The 27,771-nt window shown below is 38.9% G+C and overlaps 1 protein-coding gene across 1 annotated transcript in view; it reads left to right on the top strand.

Moving 5' to 3' along the window:
• Window positions 1-26,937, top strand: part of LOC126267833 (dynein regulatory complex subunit 4-like) — a 128,143-nt gene extending 101,206 nt beyond the window's left edge. Inside the window, exons 5-6 of the mRNA XM_049973137.1 lie at window positions 12,219-12,422; window positions 26,734-26,937. Of these exons, the coding sequence (XP_049829094.1) occupies window positions 12,219-12,422; window positions 26,734-26,937 (408 nt within the window). The remainder of the gene's footprint in view (window positions 1-12,218; window positions 12,423-26,733) is intronic.
• Window positions 26,938-27,771: the final 834 nt, after the last annotated feature.

The raw sequence follows: 27,771 nt of genomic DNA, 5'->3' as shown, positions 1-27,771 counted from the left end.
ACAACAATGGGTGCAAAGGTTGGGTAGTTATGTTGTCTCCAGATCACGTTAAAGGGTGGGGAAATTCAAGAAAATTTCGAAAAAAAAATTTTTCGAAAGAATTTGCGAAAAAATAAAATTCGAAAAAAATTTTCGAATAAAATCTCGAAGAATATGTGTGTAAATGTATTCAAAGGACTGGTTATGTACTGGCAGGTTATGATAATGAGGCTAACAATTGTTTGATGAAGAAATAATAACGTGTAAACCTGTGGGAAGCTGCTAAAAAATGATCGGTTTTGTGGGAAAAACGGGAATGGAAATAAAACGAAAGTTGTTGGAAAAAAACTGAGATGGTTGTGTAATGGGTGAAAGGAACTGAAGCTGTGAAATAGTATTCACGAGTTTACACGAAATGTTTGTAAACTTGGAACAATGGATTTTATAGCAGCGGTTATGTTGAAAGCGTTGAAAATTTTTAGGTTATGGTTTGGAAGTAAATTACGTATTATTCAGTATAATTAGGCAGGATAAAATGTATGGTAGATTACGGAAAATGGAAGATGAATACAAAGTGGAACTTCTTGTACAAACAAAAAGAGAAAGTAAGACGATAGAAAAGATTTCGAAATGCAACAGAGACAATAACAAACGTAATTGGTGGGTTCAAATTAATGATGATGTAAATAAAGCAGAAAGAAACTTCCACATGGGAAAAATATATTAAAAACAAAGATTCCAAGACTTACCAAGCGGGAAAGCGCCGGCAGACAGGCACATGAACACAACACACAAACACACACACAGAATTACGAGCTTTCGCAACTGGCAGTTGCTTCGTCAGGAAGGAAGGAAGGAGAGGGAAAAATGAAAGGATGTGGGTTTTAAGGGAGAGGGTAAGGAGTCATTCCAATCCCGGGAGCGGAAAGACTTCCCTTAGGGGAAAAAAAGGACAGGTGTACACTCGCGCACACACACACACACATATCCATCTGCACATACACAGGCACAAGCAGACACATTTAAAGGCAAAGAGTAAAGGCAGAGATGTCAGTCGAGGCGGAAGTACAGAGGCAAAGAAGTTGTTGAAAGACAGGTGAGGTATGAGTGGCGGCAACTTGAAATTAGCGGATGTTGAGGCCTGGCGGATATCGAGAAGAGAGGATATACTGAAGGGCGAGTTCCCATCTCCGGAGTTCGGATAGGTTGGTGTTGGTGGGAAGTATCCAGATAACTCGGACGGTGTAACACTGTGCCAGGATGTGCTGGCCGTGCATAAAGGCATGTTTAGCCACAGGGTGATCCTCATTACCAACAAACACTGTCTGCCTGTGTCCATTCGTGCGAATGGACAGTTTGTTGCTGGTCATTCCCACATAGAAAGCATCACAGTGCAGGCAGGTCAGTTGGTAAATCACGTGGGTGCTTTCACATGTGGCTCTCCCTTTGATCGTGTACACCTTCCGGGTTACGGGACTGGAGTAGGTGGTGGTGGGAGGGTGCATAGGACAGGTTTTGCACCGGGGGCAGTTGCAAGGGTAGGAGCCAGAGGGTAGGGGAGGTGGTTTGGGGACTTCATAGGGATGAACCAAGAGGTTACGAAGGTTAGGTGGACGGCGGAAAGACACTCTTGGTGGAGTGGGGAGGATTTCATGAAGGATGGATCTCATTTCGGGGCAGGATTTTAGGAAGTCGTATCCCTGCTGGAGAGCCACATTCAAGGTCTGATCCAGTCCCGGGAAGTTCTCACTTCCAGCCTTGCCTCTCAATCTTTCTTGAAAAACCTTAATCCTACTCCCAACATCACCACAGCTGAATCCCAGGCTATCCGTGATCTGAAAGCTGACCGATCCATCATCATTCTTCCGGCTGACAAGGGTTCCACGACCGGGGTACTTGATCGTTGGGAGTATGTGGCCGAGGGTCTGCGTCAGCTTTCAGACAACTCTACATAGAAAGTTTGCCGAGGTAATCCCATTCCTGATGTCCAGGCGGAGCTCCAAGGAATCTTCAGAACCTTAGGCCCCCTACAAAACCTTTCACCTGACTCCATCAAACTCCTCACCCCACCGACACCTCGCACTCCTACCTTCTACCTACTTCCTAAAATTCACAAACCCAAACATCCTGGCCGCCCCATTGTAGCTGGTTACCAAGCCCCCACAGAACGTATCTCTGCCTACGTAGATCAACACCTTCAACCCATTACATGCAGTCTTCCATCCTTCATCACAGACACCAACCACTTTCTCGAACGCCTGGAATCCGTACCCAGTCTGTTACCCCCGGAAACCATCCTTGTAACCATTGATGCCACTTCCCTATACACAAATATCCCGCACGTCCAGGGCCTTGCTGCAATGGAGCGCTTCCTTTCACGCCGATCACCTGCCACCCTACCTAAAACCTCTTTCCTCGTCACCTTAGCCAGCTTCATCCTGACCCACAACTTTTTCACTTTTGAAGGCCAGACATACCAACAATTAAAGGGAACAGCCATGGGTACCAGGATGGCCCCCTCGTATGCCAACCTATTTATGGGTCGCTTAGAGGAAGCCTTCTTGGTTACCCAAGCCTGCCAACCCAAAGTTTGGTACAGATTTATTGATGACATCTTCATGATCTGGACTCACAGTCAAGAACAACTCCAGAATTTCCTCTCCAACCTCAACTCCTTTGGTTCCATCAGATTCACCTGGTCCTACTCCAAATCCCATGCCACTTTCCTAGACGTTGACCTCCATCTGTCCAATGGCCAGCTGCACATATCCGTCCACATCAAACCCACCAACAAGCAACAGTACCTCCATTATGACAGCTGCCACCCATTCCATATCAAACGGTCCCTTCCCTACAGCCTAGGCCTTCGTGGCAAACGAATCTGCTCCAGTCCTGAATCCCTCGACCATTACACCAACAACCTGAAAACAGCTTTCGCATCCCGCAACTACCCTCCCAAACTGGTACAGAAGCAGATAACCAGAGCCACTTCCTCATCCCCTCAAACCCAGAACCTCTCACAGAAGAACCCCAAAAGTGCCCCACTTGTAACAGAATACTTCCCGGGACTGGATCAGACCTTGAATGTGGCTCTCCAGCAGGGATACGACTTCCTAAAATCCTGCCCCGAAATGAGATCCATCCTTCATGAAATCCTCCCCACTCCACCAAGAGTGTCTTTCCGCCATCCACCTAACCATCCTTCACCTATACATCGACTCGGCCAATGAACACACCCGTCAACTCCTATCCCAAATCAAAGTCCTCAATCTTTCCTCTCCCACATCCACACCGGCTGTACATAGCATCCTCCTACAGGCCAACCGCAAATTAGAACAACATGCCACCCTCCACCTCAAAAAACTATCCAATCTCCTGGTTTCCCACCTCCGGAAAGGCAACTCACTCACCCTCCACAACCTATCCAACAAATCTCAACCTCCTCTCATTGCACACAGACCCAGTCTCTCCCATCTACTCAATCTCCCACTTCCAGCTCCACTCCCCCCAACACCTCAAAATTCCAGTCAACACAATCTGGAACCACAACACCCCAATTCAGTAGTTAACCTTTCCTCCAAACCCCTCTCCCAATCCGAAACCTCTGTCCTATCCAAAGGCCTCACCTTCAGCCCCACTCCCAGGTTCAACCAAACTGCCCTTGTCAAGGATTTACTGTCCTACACTCGTAGTCTCTGCTGGAAATATCACTTTGCCACGAAGAAAAACAATCCTGATCCCACTCCTAATGATCCAACTCCCCAAGACACTATCCAAATTGAACCCTGCCTGCAACAGTTCCGTCCTCCATCACAGCGGGACCCACCTCCTCTTCCTCAAAATCACCCTCTCCAAACCTTCCAGGAATTTCTCACTTCCAGCCTTGCCTCTCAATCTTTCTTGGAAAACCTTAATCCTACTCCCAACATCACCACAGCCGAATCCCAGGCTATCCGTGATCTGAAAGCTGACCGATCCATCATCATTCTTCCGGCTGACAAGGGTTCCACGACCGTGGTACTTGATCGTCGGGAGTATGTGGCCGAGGGACTGCGTCAGCTTTCAGACAACTCTACATACAAAGTTTGCCGAGGTAATCCCATTCCTGATGTCCAGGCGGAGCTCCAAGGAATCCTCAGAACCTTAGGCCCCCTACAAAACCTTTCACCTGACTCCATCAAACTCCTCACCCCACCGACACCTCGCACTCCTACCTTCTACCTACTTCCTAAAATTCACAAACCCAAACATCCTGGCCGCCCCATTGTAGCTGGTTACCAAGCCCCCACAGAACGTATCTCTGCCTACGTAGATCAACACCTTCAACCCATTACATGCAGTCTCCCATCCTTCATCACAGACACCAACCACTTTCTCAAACGCCTGGAATCCATACCCAGTCTGTTACCCCCGGAAACCATCCTTGTAACCATTGATGCCACTTCCCTATACACAAATATCCTGCACATCCAGGGCCTCACTGCAATGGAGCGCTTCCTTTCACGCCGATCACCTGCCACCCTACCTAAAACCTCTTTCCTCGTCACCTTAGCCAGCTTCATCCTGACCCACAACTTTTTCACTTTTGAAGGCCAGACATACCAACAATTAAAGGGAACAGCCATGGGTACCAGGATGGCCCCCTCGTATGCCAACCTATTTATGGGTCGCTTAGAGGAAGCCTTCTTGGTTACCCAAGCCTGCCAACCCAAAGTTTGGTACAGATTTATTGATGACATCTTCATGATCTGGACTCACAGTCAAGAACAACTCCAGAATTTCCTCTCCAACCTCAACTCCTTTGGTTCCATCAGATTCACCTGGTCCTACTCCAAATCCCATGCCACTTTCCTAGACGTTGACCTCCATCTGTCCAATGGCCAGCTGCACACATCCGTCTACATCAAACCCACCAACAAGCAACAGTACCTCCATTATGACAGCTGCCACCCATTCCATATCAAACGGTCCCTTCCCTACAGCCTAGGCCTTCGTGGCAAACGAATCTGCTCCAGTCCTGAATCCCTCGACCATTACACCAACAACCTGAAAACAGCTTTCGCATCCCGCAACTACCCTCCCAAACTGGTACAGAAGCAGATAACCAGAGCCACTTCCTCATCCCCTCAAACCCAGAACCTCTCACAGAAGAACCCCAAAAGTGCCCCACTTGTAACAGAATACTTCCCGGGACTGGATCAGACCTTGAATGTGGCTCTCCAGCAGGGATACGACTTCCTAAAATCCTGCCCCGAAATGAGATCCATCCTTCATGAAATCCTCCCCACTCCACCAAGTGTGTCTTTCCGCCATCCACCTAACCTTCGTAACCTCTTGGTTCATCCCTATGAAATCCCCAAACCACCTCCCCTACCCTCTGGCTCCTACCCTTGCAACCGCCCCCGGTGTAAAACCTGTCCTATGCACCCTCCCACCACCACCTACTCCAGTCCTGTAACCCGGAAGGTGTACACGATCAAAGGGAGAGCCACATGTGAAAGCACCCACGTGATTTACCAACTGACCTGCCTGCACTGTGATGCTTTCTATGTGGGAATGGCCAGCAACAAACTGTCCATTCGCATGAATGGACACAGGCAGACAGTGTTTGTTGGTAATGAGGATCACCCTGTGGCTAAACATGCCTTGATGCACGGCCAGCACATCCTGGCACAGTGTTACACCGTCCGAGTTATCTGGATACTTCCCACCAACACCAACCTATCCGAACTCCGGAGATGGGAACTCGCCCTTCAGTATATCCTCTCTTCTCGATATCCGCCAGGCCTCAACCTCCGCTAATTTCAAGTTGCCGCCACTCATACCTCACCTGTCTTTCAACAACTTCTTTGCCTCTGTACTTCCGCCTCGACTGACATCTCTGCCTTTACTCTTTGCCTTTAAATGTGTCTGCTTGTGTCTGTGTATGTGCGGATGGATATGTGTGTGTGTGTGTGTGTGCGCGAGTGTACACCTGTCCTTTTTTTCCCCCAAGGGAAGTCTTTCCGCTCCCGGGATTGAAATGACTCCTTACCCTCTCCCTTAAAACCCACATCCTTTCATTTTTCCCTCTCCTTCCTTCCTTCCTGACGAAGCAACTGCCAGTTGCGAAAGCTCGTAATTCTGTGTGTGTGTTTGTGTGTTTTGTTCATGTGCCTGTCTGCCGGCGCTTTCCCGCTTGGTAAGTCTTGGAATCTTTGTTTTTAATAGAATTTATATTTGTTTATATATGTCAACAATAGAATTTAAGTTATGAAACAATTAGCTATTTCACCCTATAACAAAAGATACTAACTAGGAATAGTCCAAATAAATCAGAAGATTAATTATATATATACAACTTAGCACAAAATTAGCTCTGGTGTTATATTCTTTAAGATTAAGGAACAATCTTTCTCTTTCACAAAAATGCAGATTATATTCATGTATGTTAATGATAATGAATTCAAAAACTAAAAAATGATGACAAAACAAGAGTGGAAGTAAAAATATCGCAGCCTTCTTCATCACAAGGAGGATGTCCCTTTGCAGTATCCCATAATTTTTGTCACTGCAGTGTATATTTGACTGAACAGGCAGTCTAAGAATATATTGACTGAATAGGCAGTCTTCATATTTGTGGAAGACATCTTAAAATCCTTACACAAGAACAATTCACCAGTGGATATCTTCTAGACTTGAGCCTTGAATTGTGTGAATGACCACCTACTACTAGAAAAAAACAGTAGTATGTCATCAGGGGCAAATTTAGGTAACCTGCTAAAATCCTGTCATACTAACAAGAGGCAGAAAGTAATTTTGGAAGCTGTTGATTGCAAATCAGGATAGTATTTGCATCAGACTGGAGTGATCATCAGACTGGAGTGATATGTGTCTTGGAATTCCACAGGGTTCTCTACTGGGTCCTTCATTGTTTGTGATTTATACTAATCATCTGCCAGCAGTTGTGGATAGTATTGACAAATGTAACATGCCTACATCTGACACCATTGACACTCAATACCCACAGCATTTAGAGAGAGTTGACAGCTCCTGGTTAATCACTAACTCTTCAAACTTTGCTGGGAACATCACAATTTTCTAGCTGTGAAGAGATAAGACTTAGCTGTGTTTGCATTAAGAATTCTCTTACACAGCAGCTTATTTTCTTATGTACACATCGTGTTGGATTACCTTCTGGGGGAACCCTCCTTCATAGCCCAGAAGAGAGCAACCACAGTTATATTTAAACTACATCCAGAACATTCTGTCACAAATTACTTAGGAATTTGTAAGACTGCTTCTCAATACATTTTTCTCTAATGTGTTTTGTTGTAAAGAACCCCATATTTTTTGTAAACAGTTCAGCAGTTCATAGGCTTTACATTAGAAATAAGAATGACATACACCACTAATTAAAAATCTGTCCCTGGTGCAGAGAGATGATAGGCATGTTGACCCAATATTTTCTGCATTTTCCCACATATCTTAAGAATTTAAGACAAACTCATTGCTATATGAATCCATGGAACATGCCATAAATGTGTAAATGAACAAATAAAAAATATAAACAGTGACTTGACCATAATGTTTAGCTATGAAGAGATTTATAAAGCAGACATGGTAAGTAGGAAATTTAACTTTCTTAAAAATATTCATCCAGCTCTCAGAAAAATGTTTCAAACTGATCAGCAGCGTGTATGAGGGATGGATAACTCCTGAGATTAAAATATCTTGTACTAGCATCAGAAGCTCATAGTCCAAAGTTGAAATTTCTTTACTGCCTGTATTGTAAAATCTTTCAGTCTCCTACTAAAAAGGCAAAACGTACATACAGTGTTAATACAATATAACACTCCAAGAATAATGAAAAAATTGTTTGGAAAACCATTAAACAAGAAACAAATAAAATATAATAATAGCTACATGATGTACATAAAGCTTATTGTATCTCAGACATTACATAGTTATCCAGCAAATATTTTGTTGAAGGTAGATTACTGCAATACCATGAAGGTCAACATATCTCACTAGTACACTCAAAATATATATTTTTATATTGTTAATGTGGATGCTTATTTAGGGAAAAAAAACAATCATCAAATTGGTTGGTGGAACCACCTAGGACTCAACCAAATTGGTCTTCATCTACCTGGTTTTGCACACTATTGTCTGGATGGGGAAATTGACCTGCAGAAGTCTTAACTCTGTGGTGGTATGTTGCACAAGTCTCAGTCCCTATAGTTTAAGGGGAGATGGAATGCCCTGTATCGACAATGTTAAATTTGGTTTCTTGGCTTCCCTCAATTTCAGCAATGAATATGAAACATTTATGGAACAGTAAACATTATGTTGATAATTTACTGAACTATAATCATTGCATTTCAGCCAGTGGTTTGAGAACTACAATTTTTTTAACACTCAGTTAAAATGTTGTATAATTTTTTGGACTTTCTCCAAAATAATTTCAATTGTGCTTAAAATTATGTTTTTATTTTAGAAAAGAAGAGACTATTTATCTATGTGGCAATTTCCTGAAAATCTGAATACTACTCAAAGTGGTTCCTGCTTATGTGCAACTGAAAATGTAAATTCTCAGAAACAGCTTCTAAAGTTTTAAACGACTAAAACTTATTTACTATATCTTCATTTTTGTTTTTACTCACTTTCAGTAATGCCCTACACTATCCTTCGTAACATTGTCTCAATAATTTTCCATGTACTCATTCTTTTCTCCCTTCTGGGAACTATAGTGACCATTTCTGCTTCATACTTTATACTTTATCGATGCTAAGCTTGTCCATCCATTGAAGTTCTCTGGTGTAGTTTAATCCAGGAATAATCGCTCTGTGCTGTAACACTTTTGCCTAACCATTATTTCGACCATTAAAAGCAATAACAGTATCACAGATCCCTCCCCCCCCCCCCCTGCCCCCCCTCCCCCAAACCACATGAGTGGCTTCTCCCAATAAAAACATTTTTCGGTGTGCAAGTCTATATGAGATTTTGAAAGACTCATTTGGATTTTGAGTCTGCCCTTGAAAATACATCTTCAACAAGCCAGAATGTGCCAGGTCTCTGTATTTATGATTTCCAAGACTGTTGCTGGGATTGAATGCTTCTGACTGTGTGAAGTGTTTGAGTACTGGGCATTGTGATTCTTGCACCGTAAAGCTGTCTGGGAGAGCTAAGCTGATGTGTTGATTTGTCATCTGCTGATATGTTGTGCCTCATTCTCAAATCACCAGTGTTATTCCTAACAGCCATCCCATGGTAGTGTTGTAATTCCTCAATAATTTCATCCGCTGGAATACCTCTTTCACGTCAACCATAGAAAGTTGCTTTTTTCTCAAACTTAGTTTCAGCTTCCTCAGTTTGGTGTCCAACCTCTTCTATATATTATCCACATACTCCAGTTTTGTGATAATCTTATTACTATAAGGCTGAGATGTTACTATATTGTTGTGGCTTCTGAGTTCCCATCACTTAAGAACTTAAGAGTAATGTACACCTATTTCATTCATGGACCAACTGAAAATTCCAATAGCTGTAGAGGCCTCCATTCCACCACCTGTACCTTCATATTTCCCATCATAGATATCTTATGCTTGGTCCACTGATTTATATTTATGACTTTGTTTTGCCAGAATCTCATTGACTATTTTGATAGTATTTCATTTCATATCATCCTTTGCATCATTTACATGATATAGGAACTGTCATAATACTGTCCAGAACATGCACAGCAGAATTTTACAAATTTCTATCAAACACATAAAATCAACATTATGTTGAAAATTAAAACATTGAATTAATGAGTTGTTCTTTCCCATGCTCTTTTGACATGTACTGTATGTGAAAGATTTATTTATATTTAGTACATTTTGGTAAACACATATTACACATAATTTAGAGTTAAAAAGAGTATAAATGAGACATAGAACTGACAATGAGAACAACATGATATTGACAATACAACTATCAGGTAATGATTTAAGGATTTCAAAATATTCCTCTATGCTCTAAAAACATTTATTTATCAGAAACATGAACAAGGGCTTGCAGTGTGTTTGTGAAGAACTGTGTGTAATAATCCTAATGGCCCTTTTCTGTTATTTAAAAACCTCTCTCAAGTGACATTTAGTTGTACCCCAGAATGTTATTTCATAGGATACAATAGAATTGAAATAAGCCATACATACTAATCTTGTACACTCTGCATTGCAAACTCTAGAAATTATTCTCAGTGCAAAACATGCTGAATTGAGTTTTTTTGGATATGTATGTGACATGTTCTTATCAGTTCAAGTGCTGATCAGTTTACATGTCCAAAGATTTTGTAGACCAGACTTCCTCTATTTCATGCTCACTGTAGCATACAATGTGGGTTTATTTTATGAACAGCTACTACACTGCTGTAGACAGTGCTACCAAAACAAACAACACAATTTTGCCTTTTTAAAACTGCAATTCACAGCCTTCCTTGCAAACATTTACTGACTTTATTTGGTCTTGAATACATCTACAATTTTTAACATTTTAAACAGGCACAGGCAGTATTAAAAAAGTATATAATAAAATGAATGCTTCCCACAAAAATATGTGAGTGATTTGCATACAATTTTATTAAAAAATTACAAATTTTGTAATGAGACAAAAATCCAAAAACGTAAAAAAAAAAAAAAAAAAAAACATTCTAATTCACCCCAGAACCATATAGCTTAAGAAGATTGAAACAACTTTTGACACAAATATTTCACCATGTTTTCTTCACCTTGAGCACAGATATTTGTATATTATCTGTATCTGGGCCCACAGGTGAGTTATAGGTTAGTACTACTACAGTGTATCATGACCATGTCCTTAATACTCTTCTACAATTGCTCTACAAAGTAAACTGAAAGACATCCCAGCAAGCCTGAACAGGTCAAATGAAACATACTGGTCAGATTAAGATATTAAGATGAGAACAAGTGAAACTGCTGGCCTTGAGGGAATTGGGGGTGTGTATCATGTAGGTATAGTGCATCAGTCTTTTTGTCCATTTCTGTAGCTCATTAAGGGCTGCCCTAGGAAGTATCAAATAAAAGATTGAATACTCTATTTAGACAAGGTTTTGTAAAGTATCACAGCTCCCAAGATTGCAAAACAATGCTGAAACTACGATCACAAGTAAATGGTAAAATTTCTTGTGAACAACCTGATAACCAAACAATGTAGTATTTACTTAAGTTACAGCATTATCCCTTGCATGTATTTGAGTTGAATTAGAGAAGACCACTTCTAGAAATGAGTACGAATTTTTAAATTAAATTTAATTATTGTGGAAGATAATTAGTTTTGGTAATTTAAAATACGCTACAGGAAAGTGAGAATGTTTAAACTTTGGATGATGTAAGCAACTTTTACCAACTATCTTGACTAGCTTATAAAGTTTTGTATGCATCCAACTATGTTACAAGGATTAGTTAGTTATTAAGAGTGCCCTAAGGGAAACTAAATATACCAATGGTATAAGAACAGGCAAAATAATAACCTGAATAACAAATTACAGTAAGCTTCAGTCTACATAATAACCTGAGATTTGTATGTAATTTTTACTTAACAAAAGATAAATGTTTTGAAAGTAATATAAAAATTAGTGAAAAACTTTAGATTATTTTTGAAAGTACAAAAACATAACAAATGTAAAGAATCCACCAGCTGTCTCACAATTCCCTTCTAACTACTGCTTCTCTTTCATACCTTTTGACCTTCATAGCTACCACCAAGTTTTGTACAAATTGTAGACGATTTTTTGCTCCCTGTGTTTTACCACTGCTAATTTTAGAATTTCAAAGAATACATTCCAGTTAACATGGTCAAAAGCTTTCTCTAAGTCTACAAGTGGTATAAACCTAGCTTTGCCTTACCTTAACCTATCTCCTAAGATGTAGATAATTATTGTCTTTGAAAAATACCCATGTAATCAAGTAAACATTAAGCTACTAATAACAGATAAACAACATCTATTTAATATAATGAAGGAAACAGCAGTATTTTTCAAATTAGATACTTTATGTCTAATTTACTAGGTGAAATTTAGCATGTGTAAGCATAAATAGCATTAAGAAGCATGGAGAGATTTCATTGTTAATACAGCTTATTGAATAAGTATCTAAAATGTCATTATCTTTTCTTACACATCCTTGAAAGATCTCCTTCATGGGATCTACAAAACAAGATGAATGAATTTCAATGAATCATGTTCTCAGTTACAGGAAGAAGTCTTTGAGCTTCGAAATAATTTCATTGCAACTCTGAGTGAATTTCAGAGACGAAAGGAATTAAAAAATGGAGTCTTGGAAAAGAAGATACAAAATATTAGAGAGAAATTAGAAGAAACAGAGACTGACATCAAAGATATGCTAGTTACAAGTAAACTGGACCCAGCTACTATGGCAGCTGTTACTGTGAAACTAGAAGTAGGTACCAAAGATATTCTTAATTGTACATTTTAAAACATTCATTATCGTTACTGGGAAATGGAAACAGACATGCACTACATATAAAAAGCATAAAAATTTCCATAGCAAACTGTAACAGGTAAAATGATTTGAATTCAACAGGGAACTATGAGGTATATTTTCAAGAATTTATATTCCATTTTTTAAAAATTAATGAGAGAAAATGACATGGTAATAGTCTGATCTGTACCCACTGAAACACTGGAAATGACATTTTTTGACACTATTGTATTTCAATTTTCCAATGCAAATCTTCTATAGTTTTTTGTTTGCTGGTCAGCAACCAACCTACTGAAGACTGGTGATCTACCACCATGTATGTAACTATATTCTATCAATTTAATTAAAAGATATGCAATGTAATCACTTGATACAACTTAGTTTGACTGTTTGTAAATTCAAATTTGAAGATTTGTCTGAATGTGAATGATATTTTAGATTATAACACCGAACTAGAGAAGACATTTTCTAAAAATACTAGTCACATATTTGCCAAAGAAGTCAATCTTGATGAAAACTTCCTTGAAAAGTCCACTTTAATTACAATAACCTACCAATTTTTTTAGCTCTCTGTGTGAAAATATCATTGAAAATTAACACTTATTTTTGTAAGTTCATGATCAAGTTGTTGTTTTTGTTGTCTTCAATCTGAAGACCAGTTTAAAGCAGGTCTCTGGGCAAGTCTATTGTGTGCAAACCCCTTCATCCCCAAATAACCACTGCACACTATATCTATTTCAACCCACATATCGTATTCATGCCTTTTCTCCTTCTACAAAATTCAACCCCCACACTTCCCTCCATTACCAAATTGATGGTAACTTGATTCCTTAAAGCTGCGTCATGTAAACCAGTCCTTTACTCAAATTGCAGCATAAATTTCTTTTTTCCCTAATTTGATTCAGCAACTCTTCGTTAGTTCCTTGATCTACCCATCTGATCTTCAGCAGCCTTTCAAAAGCTACTACTTACTTCTTCCAATACTGGAAACTCCAGGCACGAATATTAAGAATATAGGACAAGATAGAATGCTACTTACTGTAGAGATAACATACTAAGTTGCACACAGGCACATTTAAAAGGCACTTACACTTGAGCTTTTGACGACAGCCTTTGTTGGAAAATGAGAAACACACACCATTCACTCACATAAGCAAGCAAACCTTGAGCAAACATTACCACCAACTCTAGCATGTGTGAGGAATGCTAGCTTGTCTGAATAAATTGTGTGGGTTTCACTTTTTCTGATGAAGGTTGTGGCCAGAATTTTATGTGTAAGTGTCTTTTAATTGTGCCTCTCTGCACCTTAGTGTGTCATCTTTATGGCAAATAACAATCGATCATTTCCTCTATTTACTCCTCTACTACTGTTTATCGTCCATGTTTCATTTCCACACAAGGTTACACTTCAAACATATATCTTCAAGAAAAGACTATGCAAAATTTACATTTATAATAGATATTAACAAATTTCTCATTTTCAGAAACTTGTTTCTGCTTACAGCTAGTCTACATTTTAAATAGTACATTCTACTTTGGCCATTATCAGTTATTTTGCTGCCCAATTACCAAAACCAATGTGATGAATTTGTACGAGACATACAGTGATTTAAAATAATGTAACTAATCTATTTAGTTCAAGCTATGAATTATGATCACATGCACTATTTTTCACATAGGACACATGCCTTCCTATTAGTTCAGGGTCATCTAATTGTCTTACTGATGAAGGCAGCAATTTGTTTCTCTTCAGAAGTTTGTTGATTTTAATTCCTGTTTCTCTTCATTTGTGGATGAACATTTCACTTGTAAAAAATAAAGTTTATTTGTGTATAATTTGTCTTTAATATAAATAAATATATGATAAAGGTATTTATATCTGAATTTGTCTTTTAGATTTGCATATCACAAATGTTGCTCCTTAACTGTAATGAATGGAAGATTCACATAAAATTATGATTATAAATACTTGCCTCATTGAACATTTATGTAATACTTGTAACAAGAGTATATACATAGAGAGTAATCCATTCATTCAGAGTTCATGTTCTGTAAATCCCATCATGAATAAGAGCCTCCAAGGATGTAGAATAACTGTAGTTACACATTAACAGTCAGAAGCAACTACCACAGAAAACATCTTAGTGTATATATATAGTTAAGGCTCACCTGCCACTTGACCATCTTCTTCTTCTGTGAGAATGCACAAACAATGCCTGAACTCTTACAGGAATCGACAACAGGCCATGAGTAATGAGTATAATGGGTGGGGGCACTAAAAATGTAGTGCGGGACAATACGTTGAGAATATGGGATTTGCGGGAGTGTGCCAGAGATAAATCCCTGAAGTAGCACTATTCTCTGTGTCCTCAGCGTCTCAGATGGATAGAGTGTCTGGCATGTAAACAGAAGATCCTGGGTTTGAGTCCCGGTTGGGGCACACATTTTCATCTGTCTCCGTTGACGTATGTCAACACCTGTGAGCAGCTAAGGGTTTTCAGTTCATTGAAATTTCATACAAATACTTGTCTGGCACTACAAAGATTTAAACTGAATGGTGCCTTCATAATAAAATAATGACTTACTTTGCAGTTGTTCTAAACGTCTTTATGACTTAATTCTACTATGAAACATTTTGATTGAAGTACACCAGCCCAACTTTATTTCTGCTGCTGAGCTTTAAATTTAAATTATGAACTACTTGGAAGAGCTCAATATTATTCCCCCTTACCTTACATACCCTCATGTAGCACATATCCCTCGTTACCTTACATATCCTCACAATACTTTAATCATAACTATAATGGCACCAAACCATGTAGAACAGTGTTATAATGGTGAATTGATCAGCATAAGTACTGACATCAGAAAACATACAAGCATTATTTGACAATGTGTCCAACTGAAATATACAAATAGTCTCATATTGAGTCTGATTGCACTGGCAAAATGCAAAGAAATTTATATTATATAAACGCCCTTGTTAGTCTATATGTAGGCTGCGCACTTACTGCACATTAACACTTCCACTTTTTACACAGTTGTTTCTGTCATTGCATGAGGTTGTTATAACTAGATCCTTGTGTTCACAGCTTTATGCATTGGAATGCAGGCTTTACATACTTGCCAGCCAGCAGTACTGTGCTTACCCTCATTAGCCAAGCCATCCAATCAAAATTTATTCAAATCCTCATAAATCTTGCCTAGACATGCACACCCACATTTCCCAGGAGTCAGGCTATCCAAACCCTCACTGGAACATCCTGTGTTCACTGATCAGCTCTTTTATTGAGATTTATACAAATGAACATAAATGAACTTCAAATGAATTCCATGAATTCCTACAACATTTTTTTCACATAATATTTGGCAATATCTTGAAACCCTTTCTTTTCTGCCATCTCCACAGCTAACTAGATTCCATCATAAATGGCAAATAAACTTACTAAGGTTATAAGACTTTTACATGCATCCACTTAACCATTAGTGTTCTTTCCCTTACTTGCCTCATTAACATCTTATAATAAGCAAGTTAATTATTTCCCATACCAGTATACCTCTACATTTTGCATATTTAATAAGTGAACTATGTGACTATCCCAGCAACAATACTACCTCCCTGCACCAGTATCAACTCCAGGTGCCACAGATACATTAGAAATTTTAATAAAATCTCAACTATTTTAAACATAGTATTTGCAGATTGCCTCCCTGCTTCTATATTCTCCACACTTATTTATACATAAATAGAGACTATATACACAGTAAGTTTCAGTTCCCATATGACTTTTTCCAACAAGGCTTCTATTACACCCATACCAGCTGTGCAAATTCATTGGACAACAGATTCACTTAATGCAAATACATACAGTATAATGAAGTTTGTTGACCACCAAACAATGGCATTGCAACATACGCAGTAACACAAATAATCCTCCAATTATAAATATACATATACATAGCCCCCAATATTTTTTTATAGAGGTGCATATAATAGTCATATTACAGACCATAATTTTTTTTAGCTAGACAATATATTTATTCTGCCCAAGTGCAATGCTTTTTAATGTAATATGTCCTACATAGCCTACCCAGCTCCCTCACGTACCTCTCAACTGTGTTTCCTGCAGGGTGATACACTGAAATCCTCTTATTTCCTTACCCTTTATTCTGTCACCACATAATTTTTCAACTCCGTTACATTTCTCAGTCAAAATGGCTTTTTGGACACTGGATATACCAACCTATATACACTCCTGGAAATTGAAATAAGAACACCGTGAATTCATTGTCCCAGGAAGGGGAAACTTTATTGACACATTCCTGGGGTCAGATACATCACATGATCACACTGACAGAACCACAGGCACATAGACACAGGCAACAGAGCATGCACAATGTTGGCACTAGTACAGTGTATATCCACCTTTCGCAGCAATGCAAGCTGCTATTCTCCCATGGAGACTATCGTAGAGATGCTGGATGTAGTCCTGTGGAACGGCTTGCCATGCCATTTCCATCTGGCGCCTCAGTTGGACCAGCGTTCGTGCTGGACGTGCAGACCGCGTGAGACAACGCTTCATCCAGTCCCAAACATGCTCAATGGGGGACAGATCCGGAGATCTTACTGGCCAGGGTAGTTGACTTACACCTTCTAGAGCACGTTGGGTGGCACGGGATACATGCGGACGTGCATTGTCCTGTTGGAACAGCAAGTTCCCTTGCCGGTCTAGGAATGGTAGAACGATGGCTTCGATGACGGTTTGGATGTACCGTGCGCTATTCAGTGTCCCCTCAACGATCACCAGAGGTGTACGGCCAGTGTAGGAGATCGCTCCCCACACCATGATGCCGGGTGTTGGCCCTGTGTGCCTCGGTTGTATGCAGTCCTGATTGTGGCGCTCACCTGCACGGCACCAAACATGCATACGACCATCATTGGCACCAAGGCAGAAGCGACTCTCATCGCTGAAGACGACAAGTCTCCATTCGTCCCTCCATTCACGCCTGTCGCGACACCACTGGAGGCAGGCTGCACGATGTTGGGGCGTGAGCAGAAGACGACCTAACGGTGTGCGGGACCGTAGCCCAGCTTCATGGAGACGGTTGCGAATGGTCCTCGCCGATACCCCAGGAGCAACAGTGTCATTAATTTGCTGGGAAGTGGCGGCGCGGTCCCCTACGGCACTGCGTAGGATCCTACGGTCTTGGCGTGCATCCGTGCGTCGCTGCGGTCCGGTCCCAGGTCGACGGGCACGTGCACCTTCCGCCGACCACTGGCGACAACATCGATGTACTGTGGAGACCTCACGCCCCACGTGTTGAGCAATTCGGCGGTACGTCCACCCGGCCTCCCGCATGCCCACTATACGCCCTCGCTCAAAGTCCGTCAACTGCACATATGGTTCACGTCCACGCTGTCGCAGCATACTACCAGTGTTAAAGACTGCGATGGAGCTCCGTATGCCACGGCAAACTGACTGACACTGACGGCGGCGGTGCACAAATTCTGCGCAGCTAGTGCCATTCGACGGCCAACACCGTGGTTCCTGGTGTGTCCGCTGTGCCGTGCGTGTGATCATTGCTTGTACAGCCCTCTCGCAGTGTCCGGAGCAAGTATGGTGGGTCTGACACACCGGTGTCAATGTGTTCTTTTTTCCATTTCCAGGAGTGTACATTAGGTTGTGGAAAACCAGTTATCTAGAAGGGTCCATGGTACAATTCAAATAACTTTTTGATTTTGCCATCAATGTCACTTGATTTTTTCTTGTTCCTCACGAGCACCTTATCTCCCTCCTTGAACCTGTTTGTCTTATACCTTTCTCTCATATCCTTTCTTTAACATTTGTTGTCTGGCCAGCTGCATCTTCTCTTGACTTGTCAAGCATTGAGATGGAGGAAAATCTACGTGTTCTGCTATTGGATTGTCTGGCTTGATATCTTTCATGAACTCATAGGGTGAGAATCCTGTCACACAACTCTTCACTGTGTTCATAAGATTCTCTAACACAGTTATATATTCTGCTCAAGTGCTATGCTTTTTAATGTAATATGTCCTACATAGCCTACCCAGCTCCCTCATGTACCACTCAACTGGGTTTCCTGCAGGGTGATACACTGAAATCCTTATATGCTTTATCCCAGATCTTTGCATAAATTTCCCCCACACACCACATACAAATTGTGCTCCATTATCAGACAGAACATACTCTGGTTTTATAACATTCACAAAGTAATCTTTCTCTAGCTTGTTAATTATATTCTGGCTAGCGGCCTTTTTCAGTGTATACAGCTTTACAAACTTGGAGAATACGTCAACAGCTAAAAGAACAAACTTCACAGGCCCTTGACCTGTTAACAGCCTCCCAAAAAAATCAATATCCAGCAGTTCACCATTTCTTTTTGGAACAATATTCTGCATCTCTCCTTGTACTGCAATAGTATTATACTTCATTTTTTGACATTTGTCACAAGAAGCCAACCAACTCTTTACTCTCCTGGCCATGTTGTTAAAACTAACATATTCCTGCAGTATTTCCAAACATTTCTGAGCCCCATAATGTCCATGGCTAAGGTGGAGGTAATTGATTAATGCTTCCACATGCTCATCTGGAAAACATACCTTCCACTCCTCTTTGTTCAAACTTCTTCACCTAAATAAAATCCCCTTATAAATTCTATAATATTTAGAATTTTTTTTATATTCTTTACTTCCAAAATTTGTTTTGATAAACTTCAAGGTTTGGTCCCCATTCTGAAGTCTCCTCATATCCTTACAGATGGATTTGATTTCCTTCTCTCCATCCACTCCTTTCACATAGAGTATCTGTACTTCTTTCTTCTCTCTGTTCCCTTCATGTTCTTCTCCAGTGAAAGGTAACCTTGGTAAGGCATCAGCCACATTGTTGTCTGTGCCTTTAACATATCTTATCTCATAGTTAAACATGGCCCATCTGATGAGTCTATTATTTAACAGCTTACATTCTTGCAAATAGCTCAGAGCCGAATGGTCTGTGTAAACATTCATTTGCCTACCTTCCACATATATCCTGAACTTCTGAAATCCAAAACTATGGCTACAAGTTCCTTCTCTGAGGTACTATACAGTAATTCATGTTTGGACAACATTCTGCTTGCAAAAGTGATTGCCCTGTGCTATGTCTTCCCATCTACTACCCTCTCCTCAAGTAGCACTGCCCCTATCCCGTAATCTGAGCTGTCTGCCCCAATACAGAAAGGCAAAGACAAATCTAGGTAGTACAAAATTTTGCTATTTTTTAAGCTATTCTTTATGTCTTTAAATTCCCTGTCACACTCAGATGGCCAGCACCAGGTTACACTTTTCTTTAATAGTCTTCATAAGCTATGTGAATTCAGGCTATAATCACTTACATACTTCCTATAGAATGAACATAGTCCTATAAATGATTTCAGTTGTTTCATGTTTGTTGGCACCTTGCAGTCAACAATAACCTTGATTTTCTCTTTATTGGGCAAAATGCCATCAGGAGCTAGCTGATGACAAAGAAATAGTAATGTTGCTTGAAAAAATTAACATTTACTTAACTGATGTGTCATTCCCCCTTTAGATATAGCCTTGAATACATCCTCCAACAGCTGACAGTGCTCATGCCAATTGCTACTCGTGATCAAAATGTCTTCTACATACACTGTCAAATTTCCCGTTAGTTCATCACCCAACACATGACTTAAAGCCCTCACTAAAACTGCTACAGATATTGATAAGCCAAATGCCACAACTGTAAACATGTAATTCCTTCCTTCAAATAAGAAAGCAGTGTACTTTCTGCTCCCTTAAGCCAACTGCACCTGCCAAAACCCTGAAGTCAAATCTATACAGGACAGAATTTTAGCATTATAAAAATTCTGCAACAGCTGACTCATGTTCTCTGGCTGATCATTTTCCTTTACTATTATTTTATTTATCTTTCTTGCATCCAATACTATTCTTATAGAACCATCTCTCTTTTTCACCACTACCATTGGATTACAACACTCACTCCTCCCCATTTCCAGTATGCCCCACTTCAACATCTTCTGTATCCTGGCCCTTACAGCCCCTTTATCAGCTATTGTTATAGGATAAGGTTTGGCCCTTATTACTTCTTGTGGCAATACCCTCAAAACATAATTGAAAGCTACAACTTTTCCAGGTCTGTCAGAGAACACACGCTTATGTTTACATAATAAATCTGTAAGCTGCACCTCTTGTACCTCATTTTAATTTCCAATCTCATTTACTTTATCATATATCTGCTGTCAGTACACATTTCGTCACCAACCTCATCTATCCTTTGTAAATGAGTCATTGTCTCACCCCCTTTTAATTCCCCCTTTAAATTTTATTCTTCGTCTGTTTCCACCAGTATCAAATTCTACCCCACTGTCCTTTAAAAAAATGCTACACTCATATTGGTGCAAGAAGTCCATAACCAAAATTACATTCAATGCCAAACCCTTCATCACAAAGCAACTAATATCAAAACAATAATCACTACTATTAAATTACAGTGATACATCTCTGCTGATAGGCTTACTACATATCCCAGTTGGTGTCTTAATTTTGACTCCTGTAACTGGTAGTTCTATTAATCCAAAACATTTAATTTGTTGCCAGAAAGATTCATAAATTGCAGATAAACTTGAGCTGCAGTCTAATTATATCTGTAATTCCTCCCACACTGATATCAATTATTGACTGTATCACGACTATTTTTATGCTGTTCAACCCTGATTCCTGTAATAAATCACTTTCTATTTCACTCCTGCTTTCCTCTTGCATAATGAAAATATCTTTAGATCTTTCTCCAAAACATATGTCAGTATCCCCTTCAAACAGATCCTTAATAACAAACTCAACATTCTCTTCTTCACTTAATTCTTCCAATTTTCTGGCAAATTTAAATTTTATTTTACCCCTTTCTTCAGGCAATGAAGTTTTATGTAATTTTGCATAGAACACCCAATCACTCAAATCATATTCAGCCTCCTCCTTTCTTAACCATCTACAATTAACATCTTTTAGGCTTGCATCCTCATCAGTTAAGAAAACATAGATTCCTATTTTATCATCAGGGCAACCTACAGCAACATTCTCCATATCATTACACATTTCCATATCCACATTGCACTCATTATCACTACCACAGTTATCACCTGCATCCACAAGTACAGTAACATTATCAGTAGGTAATTTACCAGCATTTTCCACATTGTCAAATACACTACTCTATTAACCTTCACATCACAATGAGTAATCCTTTCCTCACCTTTTTCATAATTTTCCATACTATTTCTGATAGACATTTCTACCCGTTCATCACATCCATTATTACTGTGAACATTGCCCCTTAGTTCCATATCCACTTCTGTATCCCCTTTTGATGAAACTACATCTGTCTCTGATCTATCAATGAATTTTGCTGCACAGAAACCAATATTTTCTTGCTCTGCTTGTAAGTCTCTTCCTTCTTAAACGTGTCATCAATGTTAAAGTGACACTGTTCATTCCTGAAATTAGCCTTGTTCCATTTTTTCCTGTTATACCTTTTATCTCTATTTCTGTAATTGTTAAAACCTCCCCACAGACTTTCATTTCCTAATACATCCAATTTCCCTATTTTCCTTGCTGACTTTATTACTCATCCCATTATGTCCTTGTCTGGCCCTGCTCACAAAATTACCAGCCCCCCTGTGGACCTTAAGAGAGGCATCAGTAACTTTTTTGACTGCCTACACTGTCCATTTGTATCTGGCATTCCCACTATTCTCACACCTTCTCTATCACTCCTCCTCTAATCAAAATTGTCTCTTCTCCCCCCCCCCCCCCCCCCCCAATTTCTGTTATATCTTTGTGGCCTGCTTCTCCAATCTTTATCCTGATTATTCTGATCATTTACATCTTCTCTCCACCTGTTATGATTATTACTGTACTCATAATTAATACTGTTTCCCCTTTCATGATACCTTCCACTCTCCCTCTGTTCCATGTATTAAGGTCTGTAACATAATGCCATGTCCATATTATCCACAAAATTTAGAATCTGTTGTGCTGTGAATCAAATCCAATTGCAAATACTCTGGTAATCTTCTCTTTAGTGTTGATATTTCTGTTAATATACCCAGTGGCCTATCCAGGTGATTTAAGTTATTCAGTTCTCTAACACAGAACTCTTTCATAGTTTCGTTTCCACTCTTGTAACTGTGTCCATTCAAAAAATCATTTTGCAGTCTTAATTGTTTAGCCTGGCTCCAGTATTTGTTCAAGAACAGGTTTTAAGGTTTTAAAATCACAAAATTTATCATCATTTTGGTTAGCCCATGTTTGAGCTCCCCCTTGCAACTGCCTCTTAACATATTTAATTTTTGCCCACTCACTCATCCCTATCACAAAGTTATCTTTACACTCATCTAAAAAGTCAACTGCATGATTTTTATTCTCCCCACTAAAAGGTTTTGATTGCAATCCATGCCCCACAGGATACCCCAACAACAAATTTCCATTCCCTGCTGCTAAAGTATTAACTGTTTCCCTCAAGCCATTTATTATGCCTTCTAATTCCTTCTTATTGTCAGTACTCCCATTATGACAGTCCAGCTCTCCTCTCTTAATGGATTCAATGTCTGTCTCAGTTTGTTTCTGAAATAATGTGCATTTCTCTTCCTGTGCTTGAATTTGCCCCACAAGATTACTTTGCACTGTGTCCACCTTGGCTACTAGTCCTTTTTCAACCTCATCAACTCTCTCAATAATTCTCTCAACAATTTTAACAATATTTTTGACTTTATCTATAATTTGAGTGGATTTAAGATCTGGCTGAACAAATGTTTCACTCACTATCTTTATTTTATCACTAAGCCTCAATTTCATATCCCCTATTTTTGAATCCATTTCTCCAACCATTTCAGTTTTTATATTCCCTATTTTTTACTCTATTTCTCTTAATTTACTAGTAAGTTTTACAAAAAAAATACACCCAGGTCACTTCCTGGTATCCAGCCTATTTCTTTTGGCATGGTAGGGTTATTACAATTACTCCTAGCATCCACAGATTTGCCTTCACTTTGAGATTCACGCATCTCATTGGCCATGGCTAATGAAAGAGCACAATTTTGCAATGTAGCTGCTGGCTGTACTATCTTTTATATCCTCATGTGACGCGGTGTCTGCAGTCAGTGCTGGCTGCACAGCTATACAGTGAATCACAGTTGGCGGTGTGGACATGTAGCAAACTCAATCAAGAGTGAGAAAACATTGTGTGAGTCCCTGTCAGCATGTAGATGTGTTGGTCAGTATGCAACGGAACTATGACTTTCATCATAACACGTAACAAGTATTTTCATGTCCATTTTCCAATACACTATTTTCGCTCAGCATTTAATACTTAATTTTATTCTTAAGCACAAAAAATTAAAATCAGAACTAATTTATGACATGCTATCAGATTTACATTATTAGGAATAATGCAATGTTTTGGCACAGTTTCACCTTCTCCCTTCATTTAATCACATCTTTTCGTGAAATATGAGACATGCAAATACTTGTCTGGCACTACAAAGATCATAACTGAATGGTGTCTTCATAATAAAATAATGACTTAACTTTGCAATTGTTCTAAACATCTTCATGACTTAATTCTGCTATGAAACATTTTGATTGAAGTACACCAGCCCAACATTATTTCTGTTGCTGTGCTTTAAATTTAAATTATGAACTACTTGGAAGAGCTCCATATTATCCCCCATTACCTTACATTAAAACAATTAGTCACAATTGCCTTCCTTTCACCTAATACGATCCCATGCATAGAATTTTGACAATAGCTAATAGTTTTAGTATTACTACAATATCTATTTCATTTGAGTTAAATGAGAAAAGATTAATATAAATGCTTTTTCATGTAATATCAAGGTCAAGAACAAATATAAATATATTTTCAAGAAACAGTTTTGTCAGTTATACAATTTTACTTGCTAAATTTTGTAAAATAGAACCCTTTAACAATTAAACTGCAAATATGCAAGTTTTTATCAAAAATAAATTAGTGTTCTGATTGATTATAGTAATGTAGACTTCATGCCAAATATTTCACAGAAATAAAGATGTTGCTGTGTGTACTGTATACAGTGAATATTTTTTTACATAATGATCACATTTATGTGTCATCATATAAAATTCTAACATACCTTATTCTGTAGATCACTTATTATTCTAAGAATCATGATCAAATGAATAGTGTAAGTTGAAAATCAAAATTGGTACATCACATACTTTGATTGGTGAATCTCTGTTTCTTGCATTACAGTATCATATCGAGCAAATTTAATTTAACAATAAGATGATGCATCTTGCAGTCATTTGTGAACCTCTAAGATAGTCTTATATATTCTTTTACATCAGAAACAACATTCACATTAACATCTTTCAGAACACCTGATTAATATTACAATTGTCTGAATAGGCAATGTTCCCTATGTGACAGATCATCACCCACAGTCCAAATCAATCCCATTTCATATATCCACACAGAGAAGAAGACAGTCATGCATTGTCATTCATGGCACTATTTCACAGGCTGATCTCATCTCTGGCACAGCACCAACATGTAGTAAGTATCCCCACAAAACAGCAGTTTGTTATGTTTTAATATAAATACTGCTCCCCAGACATACAGCTTATATGGATTACCCCACCTCTGAACAGAATTTCCCAAATTTCCTACACAGTGGGATGTCTGTTCTCTTAGACCAACTTACACATTAGAGCTAGCTCTCTCCCTCCCTCCCTCTCTCTCTCTCTCTCTCTCTCTCTCTCTCTCTCTCTCTCTCTCTCTCTTTCTCTCTCAGATTTGAACCCTTGTTCGTAAATGGAACTCAATATAACATTAGGTTATGGCACACTTTCAAGATAGATGCACAATGTAACATTCATCCATTGCAATGCACCTGCCTGGTCTTTGGTGAAAAGAAACACGCACTCTTTAAAACACAATTATTCATGAAGTACCATCTATTAAAATCACTGTGCACTGACTCCAGTATCTATGTGCATTAAACGTAACACATGTTCCTCCATCTCAGGTGTGTGGATTGCAGCTAAGCTTCCACTGCATACCTTTTGAGGTGTTAGAAAATCTGTGTTTCTAAGACACTGGGAAAGTTGATCAAACAGCTAATCAGATGGTACTCTGTTACATAGATATTTTCCTGAGTAGGGTACTTCTATCTGTGTAACCATAGCAGACTTTCATACTCACTATGTCATTTAAGGAGTATCTCAAAATCCTCATTGCTGGGTATTTGGATTCCTATTATGCATGAAGGCTATCAGACTTTCGTGGAAAAGTGATTGAAGTTCAACCTCATCATAGAAAATATCTTTGCTGATGCTAAGACTTTAGGGCTAGAACTATTCATTTGTCTCATTTCTGTCATATTTGCCATTAATTAATAAAAGCTTTTATACGATCACCTTGTTTGTGAGAACTATGATAACTGGTTTTTCACAATATTAATATATCATCTGTCACTAAAATGTAAAGAAGAGTCAGTCTGCTACAACAGCCCAAATGCCAACAAGGGATATATTAGTTAGTAAGTATTTTTATTTGTCCACAAAAGCCGCCTAACTGAGAAATTCTTAAACATCATTGCAAAATACTATTATCATAGCTGATGGCTACTGCATTCATGTCTTTGCTTAGTATCACTGGATAAACATTTATCAATTGAAAAAGATTTGCTGTCTAGGAATATTGCAAGCAGTAATGAAAATGAGAAAAGGAAATATACTACACCATTTATACACATAAAAAGCACAATAACAGCACAGACAAAATTTATGTCATTTGAATAAGAAGGTAGGCCACCATATACAGAGTTGCACATAATTAACCATAAAATAACACACACTAACAACATTGAAACTGGAATACCACACACCTGAGTGCAGACTATTTGATCCTAAGATAAATCCATACATAGAGTGCTAGAGAGACACCCAGACACACTACTGATCCTGTTTCTGGAGTGACAATCCAGTAATTGTGCTCACGTCCACAACCAAGAATCCTTCAGTCCCTTATATGACCAAATCACACAAAGTATGCTTAACTGGATCCATATTTCTTAGATTTATTTTTCTGTTTTGATGAGTATATGTCCATAACAAGTAGGTTCTTTAAAACTGTCAGAATAGCATACTAGAATATAGCAGTGAGTTTCTAAATAAAAAAACCTTCATTTTCAGTTTACACTGGATATTAAAAACAAGACAATTGCACGGCTGCAGTATAAATTATGTAAGGCTAGTAAAGCCCATGATGATTTATTGGAACTATATGAAAGAAAACTCCAACAGCTAGGAATTCCAAAGGAGGAACTGGGCCTCGTTCCACTGAGAACAAATGTTATGAGCCATGCACCAGCTGGCCTAGTGACACGTAACCGTTAATATATAATTGTGAAATTTTTGTGCCAAATTTATTTGTGTATAGGCAAATAAAATGTGTTTGTTTAGAAAATTAACTTTTTATAATACTTGGCCATTCCATAAAGATGTTCAAAGGAAATTCACTTCTTTGTTGCAATGTACATGTAATAAAAAAAGACTGATATTAGACCAATGATCAACTCTGCCTGTTTATCAAGTACTACTGCAGTCAACAGAAATTATCTGTTCACATTTATCACAATATTCTGCAGCATCGACAGCGTTTTCATTGAGGGCACCTAGTGTGTTGCATAACACTCACAGCTACACAAGACATAGCACTTTTGAATATCCTGCTGATGCACTGTTGGTGAGCTCGCTGTTTCTGTGCCTCCCATTCTCTGAGGAGTGTGTAATCTCCCCCCTCCTTCCTTCTTCCATTTATTATCTACATTAAACAATGCCCAGTCCGAGTAATTAAATAATTCACAAGCAAAGACTTGTATGAAGACATGAGAGGAGCAAAGATTAGAATAAACTTCCAAGTTTACTTAGCTTGTGTTGGGGATATGTGAACAAACATTTTCCACTGTGCATAGTGGAGCACAAGATATGATGTGCAGAATGCATTAGACTCTGTGGAATATACATGTTCCGTGTTTGTTGATGGGCAACGTAATATATTTGTGTAGCCAAATGTATTAATATGTGTTGTGTGAATAAAGCAAAAGTTTATTTTGTCCCTTAAATAGTTGTTACTTATCATTTAGCTGCATTAATCTGCATAAACTACAACAGGTTATGGGTCCAGCTACTGGATTAAAGCAAAATAATAAGCTTTAAGGTGATGTGTAT

The sequence above is a fragment of the Schistocerca gregaria genome, chromosome 4 (genome assembly GCF_023897955.1).
Source record: "Schistocerca gregaria isolate iqSchGreg1 chromosome 4, iqSchGreg1.2, whole genome shotgun sequence".
In the NCBI taxonomy this organism is placed as follows: Eukaryota; Metazoa; Arthropoda; class Insecta; order Orthoptera; family Acrididae; genus Schistocerca; species Schistocerca gregaria.
This window is presented reverse-complemented; position numbering and strand designations above follow the sequence as displayed.